We start from the raw sequence: 20,960 nt of genomic DNA on the forward strand, positions 1-20,960 counted from the left end.
GTAGCGTTGCGATGGCTTGAGTCCTATCTATCAAATCGTACTCAGAAGGTTTCAGTGTCTGGGCGTTTGTCTGCTTCTAGATCTCTAAAATGCGGCGTTCCCCAGGGTTCAGTGTTGGGACCACTGTTATTTTTACTGTATGTGGATGACTTGAGTTCACTGAAACTGCAGGGCAAGGTGGTTCAGTTTGCTGATGATACCACCATACTATGGAGCCATAAAAATTCTGACTATTTTAAGACTTGTATCCTTGAAGACCTTCAGATTTTATCAGGGTGGTGTGCTTCCAACAGGCTCGTGTTTAATGTAAGAAAGACGTCTATTATGGGGTTTAAGTGCGATGTTCAGGGTCTGATGTTTGACGAAAATTCCCTCTTGCAGAATAAAGAGTGCTGCAAGTTCCTAGGAATTACCATTGATGGTCGCCTTCGGTTTGAAGATCATATTTTACATTTAGCTGGGAAATTATCTTCTGGATGTTTCGCAGTAAGAATGGCAAAACAAGAGCTGGGAGGGGTGGTTGCACGTTCAGTGTACTTTTCACTTATTGAATCTCATATTCGGTATGGCTTGCCTTTTTGGGGTTTAACCAATAAGGGGCTACTTAACATTATCTTTGTTATTCAAAAAAAAGCAGTTAGATACCTGTGTTCTGCTAAGTTAAGAGATTCTTGCAAACCCCTCTTCATATCTGAAAAAATCCTAACTCTTTTTTCACTCTTTATCTTAGAAACAGCTGCTCTTATTCACAAAATTCCCAAACTACCCTCTGACACTGGCCATTTGACTCGTCGTGTAAATGATGTTCCCCTACCTATTCCTACGTCTTCCCTTACCAAAAACTCATTAATTTACATAAGTAAAAAAATTTACAATCATGTTCCTCTGTGTGTTAGACATATATCGGATGTTAAAAAATTTAAAAGAGAGTTAAAGTCGCTTTTATTGGCTAAGGCATATTATAACCTGGATGACTTTTTTAATGATAGGTTTTAACCTTGGACATGTTGGAAAGTTTTCTTTTTTTTTCCTTTTTTCTTCTCTAGTTTTGTCAACAAGTTTACCTTTATTTAGTAATTGATTGTTTTATTTAGTTATCTTTAATTTAAGTATGTTCAAAAAGTTTTGTCTTCTTGTGTTTAATTTTGTTCATTGTTTTGTCAATTTTTGAAATTGTATTTGTGTTTTGTTTTTTTAGCTTGTAGGATGCTTGTACACAAGATTATTCTTACGTAATATAGCACATTTTCTTTCTTTCTTTCTTTCTTTCATCCCAAATAATCATATACCATAAACCGTTGACTAAACATTTGTCCACCGATCCAGCAATAATTAATAAAATTAAAAGTTACTATTTGCCTTATCAGCACAAGAGAGCACAAACAAAACCGCAGAACACCCAGATAGAACCCTTATACCATTTTTATTTGTTTAGGATTATTTTGTTTTAAATTTTAGCTAGATACCTGGTTACCTGCTTACCTTGAAATAAAGGTTCTCGTTCCCATTCGTTTTTGTGTTTTTTTTTCATATTTCGCCCATTTCCCCATTATATAAATAATTTTATTTTTATACATAATCGAAGAAATCGCATATTGATTGACAAGTATTGATTGACAGTATTGACAAGAGCGGAAAGTGTTAATAGAAAGTTGCAAGAGCGGGTTACACTCGCGATAACTGAACAACTCATAGTAATTATTATCGAACGCTCTACAAACGGATCCGTTTTTTAGAAAAATTATTGCTTATCTAAGTTTAGTAATTAGAATTGTATTCACTTTAAACGTAGAATAATTAATCACATTGAACTGTAAAAACTAATTAAACGAAAATAGACAAGCAATCACCGTTCGCGTAACGCTAGCAAACTCGCAAACGAACTACCGATATTCCATGCACTGGCTATGAGAGAAAGTGAGAAAGAAAATGTGCACGCACACGGCTCTCTCTTGTTCCTACAGTAATATATGAGTCTCTCTCTTTCATATCTTCTTCTCAACTACCGTTTGCGTCGCCCGATCACATTTTTCGTAACGCATTCGCCAGCTTATTTCCCAATTCAAGTGTGCGTAAAGAAGTTTTACTTCAAAAATTGATCGTCTGAAGTTAATTTATAGACTAACATTATTTTATACTTTTGAGTCATTTAAAGTAATTTTTAATTAAACTTTAGGCATTAGGTAATAGATAATAAAAGTAATTTGTCTTTAATATTTTTACGGACCGTTTTCCTTTGTTCTAGGCAATTCATGGTATTTTTGACATTGTCCAGGCATTCGACGTCACTACAATAGTAATCAAACCCAAAAAGAATGTTATGACCATTGTATGGAATTTGAGGTTAGTAATGGTAAATGGCCAATAACAATTGACAGCTTGCCTATCAGGTGTTTTCCTTATGTACTTGGTTATTTTAGGAACTTATTAAAATATATGAAGGATAATTAATTTCAAGTACCTGGCACTGTTCCAGGTACTTGAAAAGAAATTATAATATTGCTCTAGGCAGTTGACGATGTGGTTGTCTATAATTCCCTGGAAGAGTGAGGGGCATAATGAAAATTTTCCAGGCAATTGAATCTATTTTACTAATTTTAACTGCCTGGAAGAGTGAAAGACATAAGGACAATTATCTAGGTAATTGAGGCTTTTTTTGTCTCTTTCTAACCCATTTCAATTGCCTGAAAGAGTAAAAGAAATTATGATAATTTTCCAGGCAGCTGAGGACATTGTTGTCTCTTATACTTTTGCTAATAAGTTAATTGGATTTGGGGTTAAATAAAACTCAGATTTTAAACCATCCTCATGGCGTTAAACATTATATGAATAAACATAATAATGTAGTGAACCGCGGTAAGTATACCGTTATATTCGCTATAAGAAATGTTCCTTTTCTTTGTCCTTGTTTTATTAAATGCTGTCTTTGTTGTCTAGTTGGGTTTCATGATAACATACAAGAACTATTTGGAAAAAATGTTTAATTTAGCAGCGTCGTATAGGGCTATAAACAGATGGGGCACCCCGTGACGTTCCTAATACATTGTAAATGACTTATAAATTACAAATTTTCACTTGGAAACTTTATAGATGGTCATTATTAATATGGTATTTGTTCCAAGACCAACATTAAGGTCAAATTATTCTGCAATTTAGGTTATGTTTAATAATTGACACTGCTATAAATATAACAAAACAATATTATCACAAAATAAATACAGTGTTCATTTTTTTAATAAGTAAAAAACAACGTTTATAACATATACAAGTGTATTTTATTTTCTTGAATAATATTAATATAAAAAAAAAATAAAAGTTACTTAAGACGGTCCTGTGCTGTGCAGCACCGCTGATCTTGTATGCAGCAGGGACGACGTGACGTCAAATTGAAACTATTGACGTTTGGTTTTCTCGATATCGATCGATTCCAGGCAAAAATTATTAAATACTGGACTAGTTAAAGTTATTAAGTTTTCACGTTCAAATTATTAATAGATTCATGCGATTGATGCATTTTACCCGTACTAGGATGGTGTAAATAGTGGTTTTACTGTTCTGCGTTACGTTTTTTTTAACCGAAATGAGCGGCTCTGCCCCCCATACCCCAGAAATGGACAGGGGAAAAGAAACCAGTAACAGCCAACTGGTAAGTTTCAAGAATATTAATTAGAATTTATGAATGGAGTGTTAGACGTTCCTTTTGTTTAAATAATCTTACGGAAAATGGTTGCCAGTTAAATTTTTCACTCATTGCAGCCATTAGAAACATGAAACTGTTGTTTTGTTGTTGTTAGCAGTTGTAAGAGGCCTAATAGAATAGTTTTTTTTAGATAAATATATGCTTAGTTCTGTTCTACAGCTTTAATGTAATAATATTTATGTCCTTTATGGGTCTAGGAGTCAGTCAATAAATTGTAGTGTCTTCAATAAGTAATTAGATGGTAGAATAGTTCTGACCTCTACCAACCAATTGATCATGTACTTTGTTGGTGTCTCTCGATCACATTTTAATCAATAGAATTAGTAAAAGATAATTTGAAGAAAATCCTCCTTAGAAATCATAATAGGGCAAACTGGAGGGTCTGTTGTAGAGAGATGCCCTTGGTACTTACTTGTAAGCTGAACTATATTAAACAAGCCTTGACCCTTGACAGACATATTAAATGATGGAGAAACTAAACTAAGAATTGTAAACCAATAATTAATTGTTTTAAATAATAATTTAAATTAGCAAGGTTGTCGAGCATGTATGTTGTAAGTATTGACTATCAGAATATCAGAGGCTTGAACACAAAAACTGGAGAATTTTATAATTCTGTTCCAAGTTCTCGGAAGAAATATAAGTCTACTTCCAGGCACTTCAGACAGGGTATTGGACCACCTGGAAGTAAGAGGGAATACCTTCGACTATCTGGAATAAATAAGGAATTACTTTAAAGCAGTTGAACAATGAATTTTCAGCTTCCTGGAAACATTAGAATGTACTTCAATTGGCTAAAAAAGAGTGGGAGAAATGCCTGGAAGAAATTAAAAACTGCTTTAAGGCAGTTAAAGGAATGTAATCCGAGTAGGTGTGGAACTGCTTGGCAGTTAGCGGAAATGCCTTTGAATGGCTGAAATAAATAAGGAGTTACTTCCAGGCAATTGAATGATAATCTTTCAACTTATCATTAATCAATAGATCATTATTCAATTGCCAGGCACTGAAAATGCCTTCAAGTGCCTGGAAGAAATAAGGAATTACTTTGACGGATAATTGGTAAATAAATAAATTAATAATTCTAGTTCAGGAAGTGACAAGAACCTCCAATATTGATCTGAGAACTTTTACATTAAAACCATTAACATCTCCACTATTTTTATTTTTAAGTGGACAGGAATAATACCTGAATTATCAAATCTGTAATTAAAAAAAACTGAAAGAAGCCAGCCCTGTCAAGTGCAAGTCCCTGACTGCTGGGTCCGTTAATAAGTTTAGATATCTAAAGTTCATATTGCTTCACATTGAACAATAAATCTGGGACACATTAATTGTTTAAAATCTATTAATTGAGATTAATAACTTAACATTTAATATTTTAACATAAAGTAAATTTTTTATAATTGTCACAGGCAGTGTCACACTTCAAAAGTTCAATCTATCCTCACTCCTCAAGGTTCTATATTGGGACCGTCCAAATCTGAAGATCTTTGGCAAATTTATTATGTTTGCTGATGACACCACTGTTTTGTGGAACAATACATCAATGGAGGATCTACATCTATCGACTTGGATCTGAGTATTCTTGGAGGTTGGTGTGAGGCTAACTTGCTGGCACTCAATGTTTCTAAGACAAATATACTAACCTTTAAGTTTCAAGAATAATAATTAAAATTTATGAATCAAGTGTTTTGTTTAAATAATCTTACATGAAATGGTTGCTGTTTTTCACTCATTGCAGTGATTAGAAACATGAAACTGTTGTTTTCTTATTGTTATGGTGGTTGTAAGATAAGGGCAGTAATAGAATAGTTTTTTTTTAGAAAAATAGGCTTAGTTCTTTTCAAAAGCTTTAATGTAATAATATTTATGTCTGCTAAGGGTCTAGGAGTCAATCAACAAATTGTAGTGTCTTCAATAGGTAATTAGATGGTAGAATAGTTTCATCTACTTGACTAACCAATTGGTCATCTACTTTGTTTTTATTTCTCGATCTCATTTTGATCTTTATGGTCATGAAAAATTGGATTATGTATATTGATAATAGAACCTTTAAAGGATCTTCTAAAGAAAGTCTTCTTTAGATGATAGATACAAAAAAGCAAACTAAAGGACAGATGTCCTCGGTACTTGATTTAGTTCTGGTCTTTCAGTGATAACCACTTCGCTTGATGTCAGCACAGAATCGGGGAAGGTCTTCCAAGTTCCTGGAAGAAATAAAAAATTACTTATATTAAGTCAACATAATAATAAACCCTTTGACTGGAAATATAGGTCAAAAAATAATAAACAAACACACTGCTTTACATTATAAGAAATAAGGATATTTATCCTTTTATTTTTCAGGATTCACAATGTTGTTATAGGTATTCCCACTTTTCTTCACACAATCTTGCCCCATTGATCTTTTCTATGATGCCACTAGTACTGATATGTCTTAGTGTCTTTTATTCGCAAATGACTTCAAAATATTTTGCATCATAGAAACTAACAGGGAATGTATTCTACCTGTACATATTAAAAAGTGCAAGTGTATTCTGAATGAAATAAAGTATAATTATTATAGGTTAGGTATACTACCCTATGAGGGATATAGAGGTCATAAATTGACTACAAGCTTATTAATTAAGTTGTTTATTGTTTTTAACTAATTTCAATTATCTGGAACAGTGAGATAAATTATGATAATTTTCCATGCAGTTGAGGACATTGTTGTCTCTTTTTTATTAATTCCAAATGCTCTTACAAATATAATGACAATATTAGTACCTAATTACAAAAGCATTAGAATGGCAAAATGTCAAGGCACACATCAGTATGACATATTTTAAGAATCATTATAAGGTAACCAACAAAGTAAGTGACAAACTTCCAGTTAGATCGTAATATTCAGTTCTTAGCCATTTAAACTAGGTATTGGGCCAGATGGAATACCATGTTACTTTTTAAAGAAATGTGTTTACACTTTGGCTATTCCTCTAGCAATGATTTTTAACAAATCAATGGAATCAGGAAGGTGAGCAATATAAAACCCATATTTAAATCAGATCGGCTGTTGATAATTATATATAGGGGAGTCTGCATTAAGAGTGAAATACCTAAACTGTTTGACTCTCTTGTTGCTAAAAAACTGTACAGTGATTGTCGTGGTATACTTAATAGTGAGCAACATGGTTTCATAAAAAATAGATCTTCCAATACAAATCTTTTAATGTACAAGCAATATGGAGCAAGGGTGTCAGGTCGACTCTGTTTATACTGACTTTTCCAAGGCCTTTGATAGAGTGGACCATATTTTCTTGGTTGCAAAGTTAAGGGCCTTGGGAATTAGTGGTAAGGTAGCTGATTGGTTAAATAGTTTTCTAACTGATAGAATGCAGAGAGTCAAGTATGGTTAGACCTATAATTGTTTCATCAGGGGTACCTCAAGGGTCACACTGCGGTCCCCTTCTGTTCAATTTGTGCCTATTAGATTTACCTCAAAATATAAAAAATAGCTTGGTACTAATGTTTGCAGATGATTTAAAGATATTTCGGCCTATTAGAACAATGACTGATGTTAAGCTTCTTCAGGAAGACATTGATAATTTTTATGGCTGGTGTCAAGTGGACCTTAACGTAAAAAAATGCTATCAAATATCATTTTCAAGAGTAAAAAGTCCTATTTCTTACAATTATTCCATCAACCATTACCGATAAAATGAAGGATCTCAGTGTTGTATTGGACAGCAAATTATCATTTGATATTCATATATCGGGTATTATCTCTCGGGCTCATAGAATGTTAGGTTTCATCATACGGTCTAGTAAGGACTCTTCAATTTTTACGATAAAGAAACTATATTGCTCGCTAGTTAGAAGTGTTCTGGAGTAATGCTCACCTATCTGGAACCCTTGTTAAGTAACTGCAATTGAGCGAGTGCAGAATAAGTTTCTTCGTTATATTGGTTACAAGTGTGGGTATATCAGAGATGATTATTCTTATAGTGAATTAAGATCGCTACTTAATATTGATATTTTGGAAGGGAGGAGACTAAATCTTGAAATTTGTTTACTTCACTGATTTGATTGTCCAGATCTCTTAAATCTAGTATGTCTGAATGTACCTATCAGAAGGAATCGGCATACTAATGTTTTTTATGTTCCTTACCATTCTACCAATTATGGCAAAAATAACCCTGTTACAAGAATGTTAAATAATGCAAACTCTATGCAACAATCTGTAGATTTTTTTGGAACTTCCGAGGCAAGATTTAGAGGATCTTTAAGGCATATATTGTGATATATACTTTCATTTTTTTTTTGTATAGCAATGTATATTTATACTGTATTTAGTAATTAGTTCTATTTATTGTAAAATGGCAAGTCCGTAAATAAATAAATAAATTGTAAATAGAAAAATTATTAAGTTGGTTTGATACTTGGCAACCCGGCAGTTTTTCATTTCAGACTTTGACCTTACATACATATACGTCATAGCATTCATAGATTGTTTGAAACTACCAAATACTGTTTCGATGAACTGGATACAAGATAGGCCCTTTTAGGAAAATAAAAAACTTAGAATTCAATCTATATTAACACTTTAATCGCATACAAGGTGGCAAAGAGGGTACAGGGCTTATGTATTTAACTTTGAGGCCACTCTTTCAATGTATAAATTCCATTTTGTTTGGAGGTCAATGATTACATCAAGTATGTTGAATTTGATGATTAAAACTCGTTAGAGCAATTGTCCTCTCCCTGTTTAACATTAGCCTGTTTGCTACAAACCATCTGTCAGCCACCCCTTTGCTTCCGAGGAACTTGAAGACATATAGTTAGTGATGTCATCAATAAATATAATATTGCTCATCAAAATCAGTCATAACATTAACTATCATGTTAAGTATACCTTGTTTTGTGCTCCTGTTTTTCCTGAACCCATGTTGGCACTTAGCACACTTGGCAGGAAGAAGGCCTATAATTCTGCTTCATTTCGACTTCCCTTCCTGAATAATGGTACTTCTTTCAATGAGTCAGTTTTCCCTGATACGTATATTAATACATTCTAGTCGAGGAATGACTCCATTGTTTTAAGAATCCTTACATCAAGATTCTGGAGAAATACTTGATTTATCAAATCTATAATAATCAAGCTTTAAAAGGAGTATATACCAAAAGCTTTTGACAAATTCTTCCAAAACCCCCAAGACATTGTCACCCCCAAATCTCTGACTTCTGTGTCTGTTGAGTGTTAATGTTTACAGCCATCTAACAATTAATTTTTATACACACATATAGATAAATTCGCATTTTTTGACACATGTATCCTGTATAGATAATTTGTGACCAAAAAGTTGGACCTACAAAGATATTTGAAGCAATAATTATTAAATGTAAACATATATATTCTTATATGTATAATAAGATTTTTGAGAGACAAGAAATATGCTTCCAATTTATGTCATATTACACAATGTCTTGACAAAAAATATCGAGCAGATGTTATTTACACTGACTTTACTTATGATCAGGTTCCACAGACTATTTAGTTATAGGAGTCCTTAGTTTGGTTCATTGGTTCTTATTTGAAACACAGAAAGCAGAGGGCTTAATCTTGGACTTGTGTTCTTCCTTTTGTTCATTAATGATTTAACAAAAACCAAAACATTGTTGTTTGCTAACAATATGAAGGTTTATGCAAAAGTCAAGACATCAGAAGATTGTAAAATAATCCTCGAATAAGGACTTTTCCTGGTCAGTAAACAATGGATTACTTTTTAATATAAATAAGTGCTATATAGTAAAGCACTACTATTGGCTGTCAGTGTGAACTGGGTGTCACTTTTGACTCAAAATCGAATTTTAAAACTCACATGTGATAAGCTGCAGGCTGCAGGAATTTTCAGGATCCAAACTGTATTTTAATATTTCGTGTGTCTTATATTAGAACTGTTTTGGAGTATTGTCCATTCATTTAGTGTCCTAATTTTGACTTATACAAAAATAGTATTGAAAGGGCTGAACATTATAAAATAGAAGTGAGTGTACACTTTTAATTCTTTTGCAATAACATTGATGATCTCAATTTATTGACCAGGTCAACTTTCAATGTACCAGTCCACTGAACCTAAAATCCTTACCTATTTTATGTTGGTGTCGCTTGAATCAAACCTGATTATGTATGACTATACTATGGACAGTGAGACTGTCCCGAGATCAACGGAGTTCAAGGATTTGGGGGTGACATTCGACAGCACTCTTTCCTTTCAGCCACACATTCAGGACATTGTTAATCGGAGCTACAGAATGCTGGGTTTTGTCATAGCTTTAATAATATCTTTAGTCTTAAAATTTTGTATTTTTCTTTACTGGAATATGCTTCTTCTGTGTGGTCACCATTTTATATGAATCATATACATGAACTAGAAAATGTTCAGCGTAAATTCTTAAAGTTCGTTTCATATAAATGTGACGGAGTGTACCCAGAAATTGGTTTTTCACATCAACGCCTACTAGAAAGGTACTCCTTTAGTAGTCTTGAGGAGAGGCGTAAATCTGCTGATCTGAAATTTTTATTTAAACTTCTTAATAATAAAATTGATTCGCCAGACTTATTACGACATGTAAATCTTCATGTGCCTCGCATATCATCTAGAAATTCTGACACATTTTACCTATCTAGACTTAGAACGAATATTTGTAAATATTCTCCAATGCGTAGAGCATGTGGCACTTTTAATTCTGTTCAGGATCAATGTGACATATTCAACTGCAGTTTGTCCGAAATTAAAAGAGTGCGCTTTTCCTAGATAGTAGACATAAACAAAATTATTTTTTATTCAAGTATTGTAGGAAACTATTGCTATTAATAATGTATTCTTTTTTTTTTCTCTGGTTTTGGATTGTAATTTGTATAATATTGTATATTTTTTCCCCCACTCAATAATTGGAATTTTTTCTGTGGAGTGGTGTAATTAAAATAAAATAAAAAATACCTAAATTTTTCGATTATCTCTAGAATATACAATCACTTAAGGAAAGGAACCAGTGATATTTTTAGTATGTTATTAGTTTAAGAAATGTATGGTAACATAAAAATGCAAGAACTATTATTGTACTTTGTAATTGGACTTTTCTGTAGAGTTTCTATTAAATAAGTAAATTTATTTGCAAGAGTTCACCAATAGTCCAAAGACCCGAGGGCGAAACAGCAGTCCATTTCAGCAATGAAATTGACCGAACCGAAACGACTGCCATGACAAGCGCAGGTCCCAGAGTACCAGCACCCCCTCCTGGTCCTGGTGTTGTCGAAATCGATAGGATCATGAACATGTCGATGCCCACCAGCTCTTCGATCGAAGACATTCCACCCCCAAAGGTACCGAACTTATGCCAGCATAAAGAAATTAAGGAACTTGCTAGTGATAATTTAATTATTAAGTGTCTAGTCTTTTTTTGCATAGGTTTGAAATTATTCTGTTCAATTTAGGCGGATTATAATGCTCCGCCACCTTACGAGGTGGCTGCCCAACCCACCAAATTACCGACCTACGAGGAGGTGCAGCGAGAGAAGAATTTGGAGGAGGCAGAACTGTTGGGGCTCTCCATTGTTAATGTCGTTGACGATGTACGTATATTAATGCGTTTAAATTCCACGAATTCATTCCTGAGATATGCGTGTAATTTAATTATAGCCTACTGTGTTTCGAAGTCCTCCGAATCAAAGGATTTTACTGCCGATCGATAACGAGGCCCACGAGGAGGCGGACACCAGCCTCTTGGGCACCGATTTTATGTTTTATATCGCTTTTTTCGGTAAATTATGACTGAATCTCCATATTTCCTTTGTAATAACAACCGGACAACTTATTTTAGTTGCGTTTATCTTCAATTGGATCGGGTTCTTGCTGCTGATGTGCTTCTGTCACACTATCGCCTCGCGATACGGAGCTTTGTCCGGTTTCGGACTGTCGTTGGCCAAATGGACTTTTATCGTTCAACATTCCACCGAGTTGGCTTCGAGGGACAACAGCTGGTTGTGGTGGCTCATTATGACTTTCGGTGAGTGCTTTAGAACAAATTGTGTTTATTTATTTATTAGTCACAGTACAGCTACCAACCTAAAATTAAGAAATAAAGTATACTAAGCTAATAGGCAAAAAACAACTAAAAAGTATAGTAATATGGGCATATTATGATGAGTTACGGTTTATTATTAATGAGGATTTTATTTGTAAATTCACATGTCAGATTACAGATTGATCAAATGAAAAAAAAAGAAGCAAGCAAAGGTGAATATTCGAAAAGACGAGGTTCAGTTTGTCAGATTGTCTTGACAAAGTGACAATATTTGAATTTTTATTCCAGGAGTGCCTGTAAGAAACAAACTAAGTTTTCTCTCATAAACTAGGGTATATCTAAAGTTCCTGAGGTCCGAACTTGGAAATTCTTAATTTTTTGAATTAACTATAGTGCTACATAAAGTATTTTGAATTATATTTGAAGATGATTCCCACTTTTCCCAAAAAAAAAAAACAGTCAGTCATGATGGGATTTGTATAAACGACAGAAACAATTCCTAATTCGTAACCTTCTGGAAAGTTGAAGTTAGTGATCAATAAAAATAATATTTGTATGCCGTTTTTCATATACTGAACCACTGTATTGAGGGTCGCTGTATAAAGTGTTGCCTACCTCCTTATGGCCGTTTGTAGAGTTCGACCCGGCCAGTGGGTCAGCGTGATCATTTTAAAAGACAAAAGTCATTTTGATTTTAAAGAAAAGAAAAACGTTTGTCGGATATAAATCAACTTTGGGGCAAAATTTGAAAATCTTGTTTTACACGAACCAATGTATTGACTGCAATAAGAAATCCGAGTTGCATCTGTTTCCTTTTACTTAACTTTCTACTAACTAGACTTAGACTGAAGCATATTACATTTACCCTCTGAACGTCAAGAAGCATTATCCTTCTTAATAATTATACTTTATATTTGCAAAGTAGGTATAAGAGATTCATGTAGAGACTTTTTATGACTCATAAAATCCTTACGTTGCCTTCTTTATTTATATTGGAAACGGTGTGTTTAATTCACAAAAAGTACAGAGATCTCAATGTTGTTGGAAATTCACCATTATAGCAGCAGAAGGGCTAATGATGTGATTTTTGTCTGTACCCTCAAACTCATTAATAAAAAGGTCAATTTATATTTGATGGTAAAAAAATGTTTGATCGTCTTCCAGCCGATATTAAGGAAGTGCAAAGTAAAAGAGTCTTCAGGAAAAGGGTTAAAAAATTGTTGGTTGCAAGAGGCTACTATGAAGTAAATGACTTCTTTTTAGATAGATTTTTACATATGACATTATATATTTTATATCTTCTGACGTATATTTGCCTGTGCCCTCTCAGTAGAAAAAGTTTAGCTGTCATAGATTTTTTTTTTGAGCATTATTTTATACTTATACAGGGTGTTTCTTAACCTATACGCATAAACTTGGGAAATTATTGCTGACGGAAAATAATGACTAATAGTGAAAAAAATAGTTTTAGTTACGGAGATAAACGACTTATTAATTAAAATTTAAAAAAAAAAACGTAAATTCTCCAAAATAAATGTTAATTTAACTATTATAGTAACTGTTCGAAGTTATTTCCATGACTTTCAATACATAATTGAGCGCGCCTAATCTAAGAGTTGCAGACAGCAGCTAATCCAGGTTGTAGTCGAATTTCCTCGGCGGCAGCAAATATCTGATTTCTTAATTCTTGTTCATTGTCAACTTCAGTTACATAAACCAGAGATTTTAGGTGGCCCCAAAAATGAAAGTCAAGCGGATTAAGGTCGGGTGATCGAGGAGGCCATCCAATTGGACCACCTCGGCCTATCCATCGTTCGGGGCACATTCGATCCAAATGCCGTCGCACTGGTCGCGCAAAATGTGGTGGAGCACCATCGTGAAGAAACCACAAATTCTGCCTAATGTGAAGAGGGACATCTTCAAGGAGCAAGAATTGTAAATAAAGAGCACCAGTTAGACGATTATCCAAAATGAAAGGGCCAATAAGTATTCCGTTTACAATTCCAGCCCACACATTTACTAAAAATCGTTGTTGAAAGTTTGTTCGCCGAATGGCATGCGGATTTTCAAATGCTCAAAAATGCGTGTTACGAAAATTGTGAATACCATTGCGTGTGAAAATTGCTTCATCCGTAGCTAAAATATTCCTGGTAAAGTTTAGGTTTAACTGCTGCTGATGTAACAACCACTCGCAAAAGTTTACTCGAGGCGCATGATCCCTTGGAAGTAAAGCTTGTACCCTTTGGACGTGAAATGGATACAGTAATTCATGCCTTAAAATTCGCCTGTGACTGGTGATAATCCAAATTACGTTGCAATTGTTCTAGTGCTTATGTCAGGATGCTCTTCGATGATATCTAAAATCAAATTCTCCAGATTTAAAATGCGCCTAGGTCTAATGGCTCCACCATGTTGCCCTGGCCTCGGCCGCAAATTTTCAGTTTCTCTACCCCGATGAACCACACGCAAAAAAGCTTCACGCGACGGATGATACCTATGAGGAAACCTTTGTGCATAAAGATTAGCTGCAGCTACACTGTTTTGTCTTGATTCCCCGTATGCCAGTAACATGTCCATTAGTTCCTCATTTGAAAAATTATGCGGCATAATTTTAATAAAAAACGAAATACGACGACAACTGTATCAACTGATAGCAAAGTAGGTACTACTAAATATAATAAACATCATCCGGACTTGTTTACTTATTAAATTGAAAACAAAATTCCACCTGATAGAGTTATTACATTTTTGTGAAAAAAAAAGAATTATCTTAGAAACTAAAAATAGTTAATTTTTTTTCACTATTAGTCATTATTTATCACTAGCAATAATTTCCCAAGTTTATGCGTATAGGTTAAGAAACACCCTGTATATGATTTGTGTATTGTATATGTGTGTTTTTTTTTTGTTTGTACCTATGTATGGTAATGCCATTCTTCCCATACAGCTTTGTCGACAAGATTATCTCTTATCACAATAAAGCATAATTTGTTTTTGAAGGTGGTAGACAATGGTACAGTGAAAACATCTTGTCGGACTTGCATTGTTTACACTTGATAACGGTTGGAGATACTTACCAACCGAAACGTCGTGTTACATTAAATAAATAAGACAATGCAAGTTCGACAAGATGTTTTCAAAGCATAATTTGATTTGATTATTTCCCTATTATGATTTTCTCTTGCATGTTAAATCGGCATTTAAAATGAACAAATGACTATTAATTAGTTAATTTTTTCTTTAATTCCAGGGCTTATAATATGCATCCGAGCAATCCTGCAGTATTTGAACATAAAACGTGGTTGGCACATGCTCTCGGCCAGCCACCAAGAGAGACTCTTGTTCTTCTATTAGAGGAGATACGCCAATGTTACGGGTGTAACTATTAAAATTAGATGAAAACAACTCGTTGACCACAATCCGACACTAGACGTGTATCTCTGTAGAAATTGTGATCGTGTACAATTGTCCGTTTTTAGTCTTTGGCAGAAGAAATTTTTCTGTGTTTATGTAATAATTTAGTCTTTAAATGGTCATGGCGTGGCGATAGGTCGGTTTGTGTTTTAAAAAAATCCCCTGCTAAACCGTATAGAAACAAAATAATTAGATTCCTTAGAATTTACTCTATTTTGGAGCACACTACTGATAAAAATCATGGATTTTTTTAAACCTTCCGGCTGTGCTACAAGGCGGATTTCTTAAAAGGAAACTTGACATGTAAAAATTACTATAATTAATAGAACTGTCGTAATAAAGCACTTAATTATTATTATTTGAAACTTCGTAATAAATCGAGAAGGTTCGCGTTGGTAGTTAAGTTTATTTGCAAAAAAAAAATAGTTTTTTAATGCTTATTCCAACTCTTTATATATAGTTTTTGTTATTTTTTATTATATTTATATTGTCACTATAATAATAAATAAATGATTCAAATATTGTGTTTTATTGTCATTGGGGCTGAGGTTCAGGAAGGGCAAGGTCTGTCATACACAATTAACCATTGTAGAATTTGAAGTGAGTTTTTAAACGTCCGAAGGTCACGAAGTCAAGTCAAGGTCATGTCGAAGGTGAAGTCAAGATGGATGAGACACGTTGAAGGTCAAGTGAAAGTCACTTCGAAGGTCAAATCAAGGTGAAGTCAGAATGACCTAGTCGTGTGCATCCTCTAGTACATTTTGATGCGTACAAGTGTAGAATTTCGTACTTGGTGTTTTGAAATAAAAAAACACTTATTCATTCATGTCAAAAAAAAACTATATTTATATATACAAAATATAATCTACATACACATGTTTTTAACGAAACTTTGGTGGTTAAGAAAGATGCTGCCATTTATTACTTCTACTGGTTGTACTTTGTCTTAATTAATTTAATTCAGGAATCGGGCAAAATCTTTCTATCTATTGTGCTTTATCGGCTTACAACATCTACTGACTAATTACAATAATAGACTCTTATGTGCATAGTATTATATAAAACCAAAGTATTTACAATGTTTGTATGTACACTAAAGGAGGTTACGTTTTTACAGTAACTCTAAAAGAAGGAAACGTTAGAGAGGGTTTTTGGAATACAAAAAGTGATTGTAAATCGATAATTACCTTTTCTAGTGAGATATGTTGAGAATTAGTTTCACAAAATAGCAACTAGTTGTTTGGGTTGGAACAACGTGAAATAGGCTATTCTTAGTACAAATTATTAATGGAATTTAGTACTATATAAAATAATTTGTACTAAACACACCTTTTGTGTATATAAATTTCTTCTTTAATGTATATAAATTGACCAAAATGAAGAACTTTGTTGCTTTTACTTATTCAATGAATATTCTTGAGCCACTATTGCCATTAAAATGGATTTTGGTATTTCAATCCCAGATTACAGGTGTGACACTGTAATTCCTAAAGCTGCTTGAAAACATTTGATTGCAAAGTCAAGATCAGTAAAAACAGGTCCCCTACTCTCAAAACTAACGTGTTCATTCATCTACCAACGAAAATAGAGCTCTATTAAACATACTCATAAAGTCTCACTTAGGTTATCTAACAAACAACATCTACAATGGACAGTTTCACTAGCTCGCATCGGAATCGTTTTGTTGTTGTTGTTCTTCTGGCGGCGGACAGTCTCCGTAATAATGCGGTTCGGAATCCAAACTGTCGTCGTCTTCGTGATTATTGAGTTCGTGCAATTCACGATTTTCCTCCTCACTGTCAGTCTCGAATTTTTGCACCGCAGATTCTTGCGACGAACTGTACTGAGACGTTCGACTGTCGCACATTCCGTACCGGGAACTTCGACTAGAAATAATTAAGAGTCGATTAATTCACTTTTTTGTTTCTCAAAAAACTGGATATAAACTGGCACAAGGGCCCTATTTTTTTTTTTAAATAAAGCATAAAATATTATTTGAATAAGTCATAGAAATGCATACTGTAAAGATCAAGAAGCAAGAAGTCAAATGAATTTTACCTTTTAGAGAGCATTGTGAATATCTTAACATGTTAGTTATTACAAAACATTGGATTGAGAAAGGAGATTTATTGATCTGTATCCCAGGTTATACAATAATTTTTTCTTTTTGTAGATTAACGTTTTGTCAAAAAACTTAATAATTAATTTCCTGTAGAACTCAGAAATAACAAAATTATACGTAATATCCAAGGCTGGATATTAGATAAGAATGTCACTTGGTTAGTATGATACACATAAGTACTGTTTCTTCTTCTTTCTGTTTTTTTTCTTTTTCCCCCTAATTTATTTATTTTTTATTGTTAATTTAAATTTTATTTATGTTATTTTTTTGAATACTGTATCACAGAGACAAAATTAACAATGAGATTGAAAGAGTCCTTGATAAACTTTTAAACTCAACAGTGAAGTTCTTTAAAGATTATTTATGTGAACGAAAACAGTGAAGTACAAATTAAAAGAAGAACTACAAACTGAATTTTAGACTATTAGTGGTAATTTAAGGAAATTTTGGAACCGAAGAGGATGATCAATAATAGTTAATAAAATTACACACTTACCCAGACTCGGATCTACCGAATTCAGACCGTCCCGAATGGTACCGATTTATCTCCTCCACTTCGTCGTCATAATCGACGAACCTGACATCATCGTCATAAGCAAAATGGAACCTATATAATTGAAGCAATTTGTGTATTAAATTAAAAATTACACTATTAACTTACCGATCGTATGGCGCGACAGTTCTACTTGACGGCCGATACTCGTCCTCCGTAGGACAAGTGTACGGAGAAGGAAAACACGCTTCGGACCTTTGGATGCTAAACAAAGTTCATTACTTGACGTTATATACCAACCAAATTCGGTTTATAACACTTACGTATCGTCGAGACTCTCGTTATAATAAACGGAATCTCCCAATGGGAATATTTTCCTGTTTCTCGCGCCAACGTACCGTAAACCGTTCACGGTCCTCTTGTTTCTGCGCTCCTTTTGTATGTGAAATAGTTCCTTAAAGTTGCGAGGTCTAAACTCCTCCGGACCTCTGCTGTTTCGTTGGATGTTTATTTTCCGGTAACTGTATCGGTCGTTGTTCGTGACCGGTAAACAACGATTCGGCACCTCCGGCTTGTGGATTATTACACGTTTGATTCCTATTTGTTGTCTGGATTCGGTGAATATCCTTTTGGAGTCGACGCCTTTCCTTCTAGAATTTATTAGACGGATTTAAGGCGAGTAAGAGTTTAAAAGCAGGAATGTGTAAACCTTTCAACTGAGTCAAACAAATCATGCATTCAGCATCAAAGTTTAATGTTCTGTGTTTTTTTTTTTAATAAATATCTATTTATGACCACAAATCAGATTACACTAAGCCTGGCATTGAGGCCTTAGGTAGCAATTTTTAAATTGTAATAACAATTTCGTTTTTTTTTTTTGTTAAGCTGTCTTTTAGGGACTTACCTGTGGCTTAAGTAAATATGGTGATTGAGATCCTTTTTAGTTAGGAACGATAAATCACACAGGCTGCAGCACTTTTGGTACCTGCGATGCTCGTCTAGATGCGCTTGGAAAGAACGCGAGTTCTCTTGCATTTTTAAGCATAACCGGCACAGTATGGGCGAAACGTCGTGTTTCTCCGAAGTATGTTCGTCCAATTGTTCCCTGACAAAAGTTAATACAAGACAAATGAGGAACAAACGGTTAAAATTAAAGAGCAGACATGAGGATATTTGAAAAAAATACATACTTGGTGAAATATTCGTTTCCGCAAACCACACATCGGTAAAGACACATCCGGTTATGCACCTCCCGCATATGCTTGTTGTAATTGGAGATAGTAAACGATTCCCGGCCGCTGTTTTTGCATTCGGATAACGTGCATACAAACCCGCTTTCTTCAATTTCCTTTTTCCGGCTCACCTCTAGGGCAGAGAAATCCGCAAACTGGGAACCCTAAAATCATTTTTAGCCTCGTCAGTACAACTCAAATAATGACATGGTTGCATACTTACAGGTTTTCTGGAACCACGCGAAACCGACCTACTCTTCGACCTCCTGTCACTGTCTCCCTTATAACTCACGATCGACATTTCTGAAGTTGTACTGAAAAATTCCACCTCAATTTTGTTAATTATTATATTACACTCAAAACTTACCTCACTGGACGACTGGAATGTTCGCTCAAAGAACTGATTATGTCGTCCCTCATTTTCCTTATGGTGGAGTCCGATCGGTTCTCTTTGGGCCTACCGCGTTTCTTGCCAACTATTTCACTCTGAAGGTCTACATTAAAAAAAAACCACAAGTTACTTAAGAAATTCTAACTATTTAGAATTAAATGGACCTCTCTCTCTCCTGGACTCGGACCGAATACGTTCCCGATTTTCCACAAATCTTTCGAGGGTTTCGTTATAAGTTTTCACATTAGTTACGAGTAGTAAAGGCGTGGGGCCTCGCGAAGAGGAGTTTTCTTGACTGAAAGAGGTCGAAGGCGAAGCCGTCGTCGTTACATTGGTAACGGGGGGCGACGGGTTGTAATAGTCAACGTCCGGGTCTTTTTTCTTAATGTTCTGGGCGACAAAGTGCCAAAATGGACCTGAAAGGATTGAGTGCACGGGAACAACGAACAACTGTTTTCAATCAATTCGCTTACCTAAACCGGGTGTTATAGCTGTAAAAGTAGCTTCAGGGTTTAAAATGATCGTCATGACACTCTGCTTTAGTTTGACAAAGTTGTCCAGGACGTGGATGCATACTATGCAGAAGCACTCGCTGTCATCAATAATGTCAGCCATCTAAATGGAACCAAATGTAGATAGGCAACGAGTTGCAAAAGGGAAGGCATAAGAGTTTTCTAAAGCATTTGATCTGCTCAAGTTGATCATACAATTTTGTAATCAATTATTGAACAAATTACTCCCAAGTATGCCTCATATTAAGAAAATTCATAGCCCTATTGATCATTTATAATTTCTCTATATGAATAGTATCCCTAACTGTGTTGCTATATGTTTCCTTATTGTTAGTTTTTATTTTGACTTAACAGCCCAACATGCCTTATCTCCACAAAATAGTTCCCATACTATAAAATTAATAATTGCTTTGTTTTGATATAAAAGTGCCCATAAAGTGTAATTCTATATGCTAAAAAATTATATTTATCAAACAAGATATGAATAGGAATTGCAATGCCAACGGTATTTGTGTAGTTAAGAAACACCATTAATGGTTATGTACTGGATGAATTATAATATGTGTATAATAGAATATATCTTACAAGAAATCAACACTTAATATGAGCAGAGGAAAATTAAAGGTTTATTTATTTGGACAATACTTCACAATCTGTCTATATACATCTATGAGGGATAATGGATCTCTTAGCTATAGGAATCCATGTGCTCCGTCCATGTCCTGTCCGTGTTATTAAATTCAGATAATTTAGAAATACCTACAATAATCAAATTAAATAACACATTACAATTTGAGCTTTTTGAACAAATTATTGCACCTTATAGATTACAAGCAATCAGTATGTGCAAAATTCAAGAGGGTTAATTAGTGTCGAAAATATAGTGGACTAAAATAGTTTCTTTTACAACCTGCATGTACTACCGTAAACAGGTATTAATGTTCATGAAACAGTATTTAGTGATACAGAATCTGAGGATTACATTAGTTTAAATAAAATAATAATTGATGTAGATCAAACACGGAAATGTTC

At 34.1% G+C, this 20,960-nt stretch overlaps 2 protein-coding genes across 2 annotated transcripts; one reads left to right on the top strand and one right to left on the bottom strand.

Annotated features, from left to right (window-relative positions):
- Positions 1-3,398: 3,398 nt before the first annotated feature.
- On the top strand, positions 3,399-15,697 carry LOC126749725 (NEDD4 family-interacting protein 1-like). Its single transcript, XM_050459411.1, has 6 exons — positions 3,399-3,646; positions 10,860-11,063; positions 11,175-11,312; positions 11,380-11,500; positions 11,561-11,746; positions 15,015-15,697. The coding sequence occupies exons 1-6, from the start codon at positions 3,581-3,583 to the stop codon at positions 15,116-15,118; spliced, it is 819 nt and encodes a 272-aa protein (XP_050315368.1). The 5' UTR covers positions 3,399-3,580; the 3' UTR covers positions 15,119-15,697.
- Positions 15,698-15,993: 296 nt separating this feature from the next.
- LOC126749723 (uncharacterized) lies at positions 15,994-20,050 on the bottom strand. The gene is made up of 10 exons (XM_050459407.1): positions 19,890-20,050; positions 19,581-19,832; positions 19,393-19,519; positions 19,249-19,339; positions 18,984-19,189; positions 18,698-18,898; positions 18,117-18,443; positions 17,962-18,057; positions 17,797-17,907; positions 15,994-17,064 (listed from the first exon to the last, which is right to left on the bottom strand). Exons 1-10 carry the CDS (start codon positions 20,029-20,031, stop codon positions 16,839-16,841), a joined length of 1,779 nt encoding a protein of 592 aa, XP_050315364.1. The 5' UTR covers positions 20,032-20,050; the 3' UTR covers positions 15,994-16,838.
- Between the last annotated feature and the right edge of the window lie 910 nt (positions 20,051-20,960).

Source organism: Anthonomus grandis, unplaced genomic scaffold (assembly GCF_022605725.1).
Source record: "Anthonomus grandis grandis unplaced genomic scaffold, icAntGran1.3 ctg00000557.1, whole genome shotgun sequence".
Taxonomy (NCBI): Eukaryota; Metazoa; Arthropoda; class Insecta; order Coleoptera; family Curculionidae; genus Anthonomus; species Anthonomus grandis.

Coding starts and splice junctions, on each gene's coding strand:
- LOC126749725 (XM_050459411.1), top strand. CDS start 3,581: ATGAGCGGCTCTGCCCCCCATACCCCAGAAATGGACAGGGGAAAAGAA. Junction 3,647..10,859: donor AAACCAGTAACAGCCAACTG/GTAAGTTTCAAG, acceptor TTTATTTGCAAG/AGTTCACCAATAGTCCAAAG. Junction 11,747..15,014: donor GTGGCTCATTATGACTTTCG/GTGAGTGCTTTA, acceptor CTTTAATTCCAG/GGCTTATAATATGCATCCGA.
- LOC126749723 (XM_050459407.1), bottom strand. CDS start 20,031: ATGGCTGACATTATTGATGACAGCGAGTGCTTCTGCATAGTATGCATC. Junction 19,833..19,889: donor AGCTATAACACCCGGTTTAG/GTAAGCGAATTG, acceptor CAATCCTTTCAG/GTCCATTTTGGCACTTTGTC. Junction 19,340..19,392: donor CATTCCAGTCGTCCAGTGAG/GTAAGTTTTGAG, acceptor GGAATTTTTCAG/TACAACTTCAGAAATGTCGA.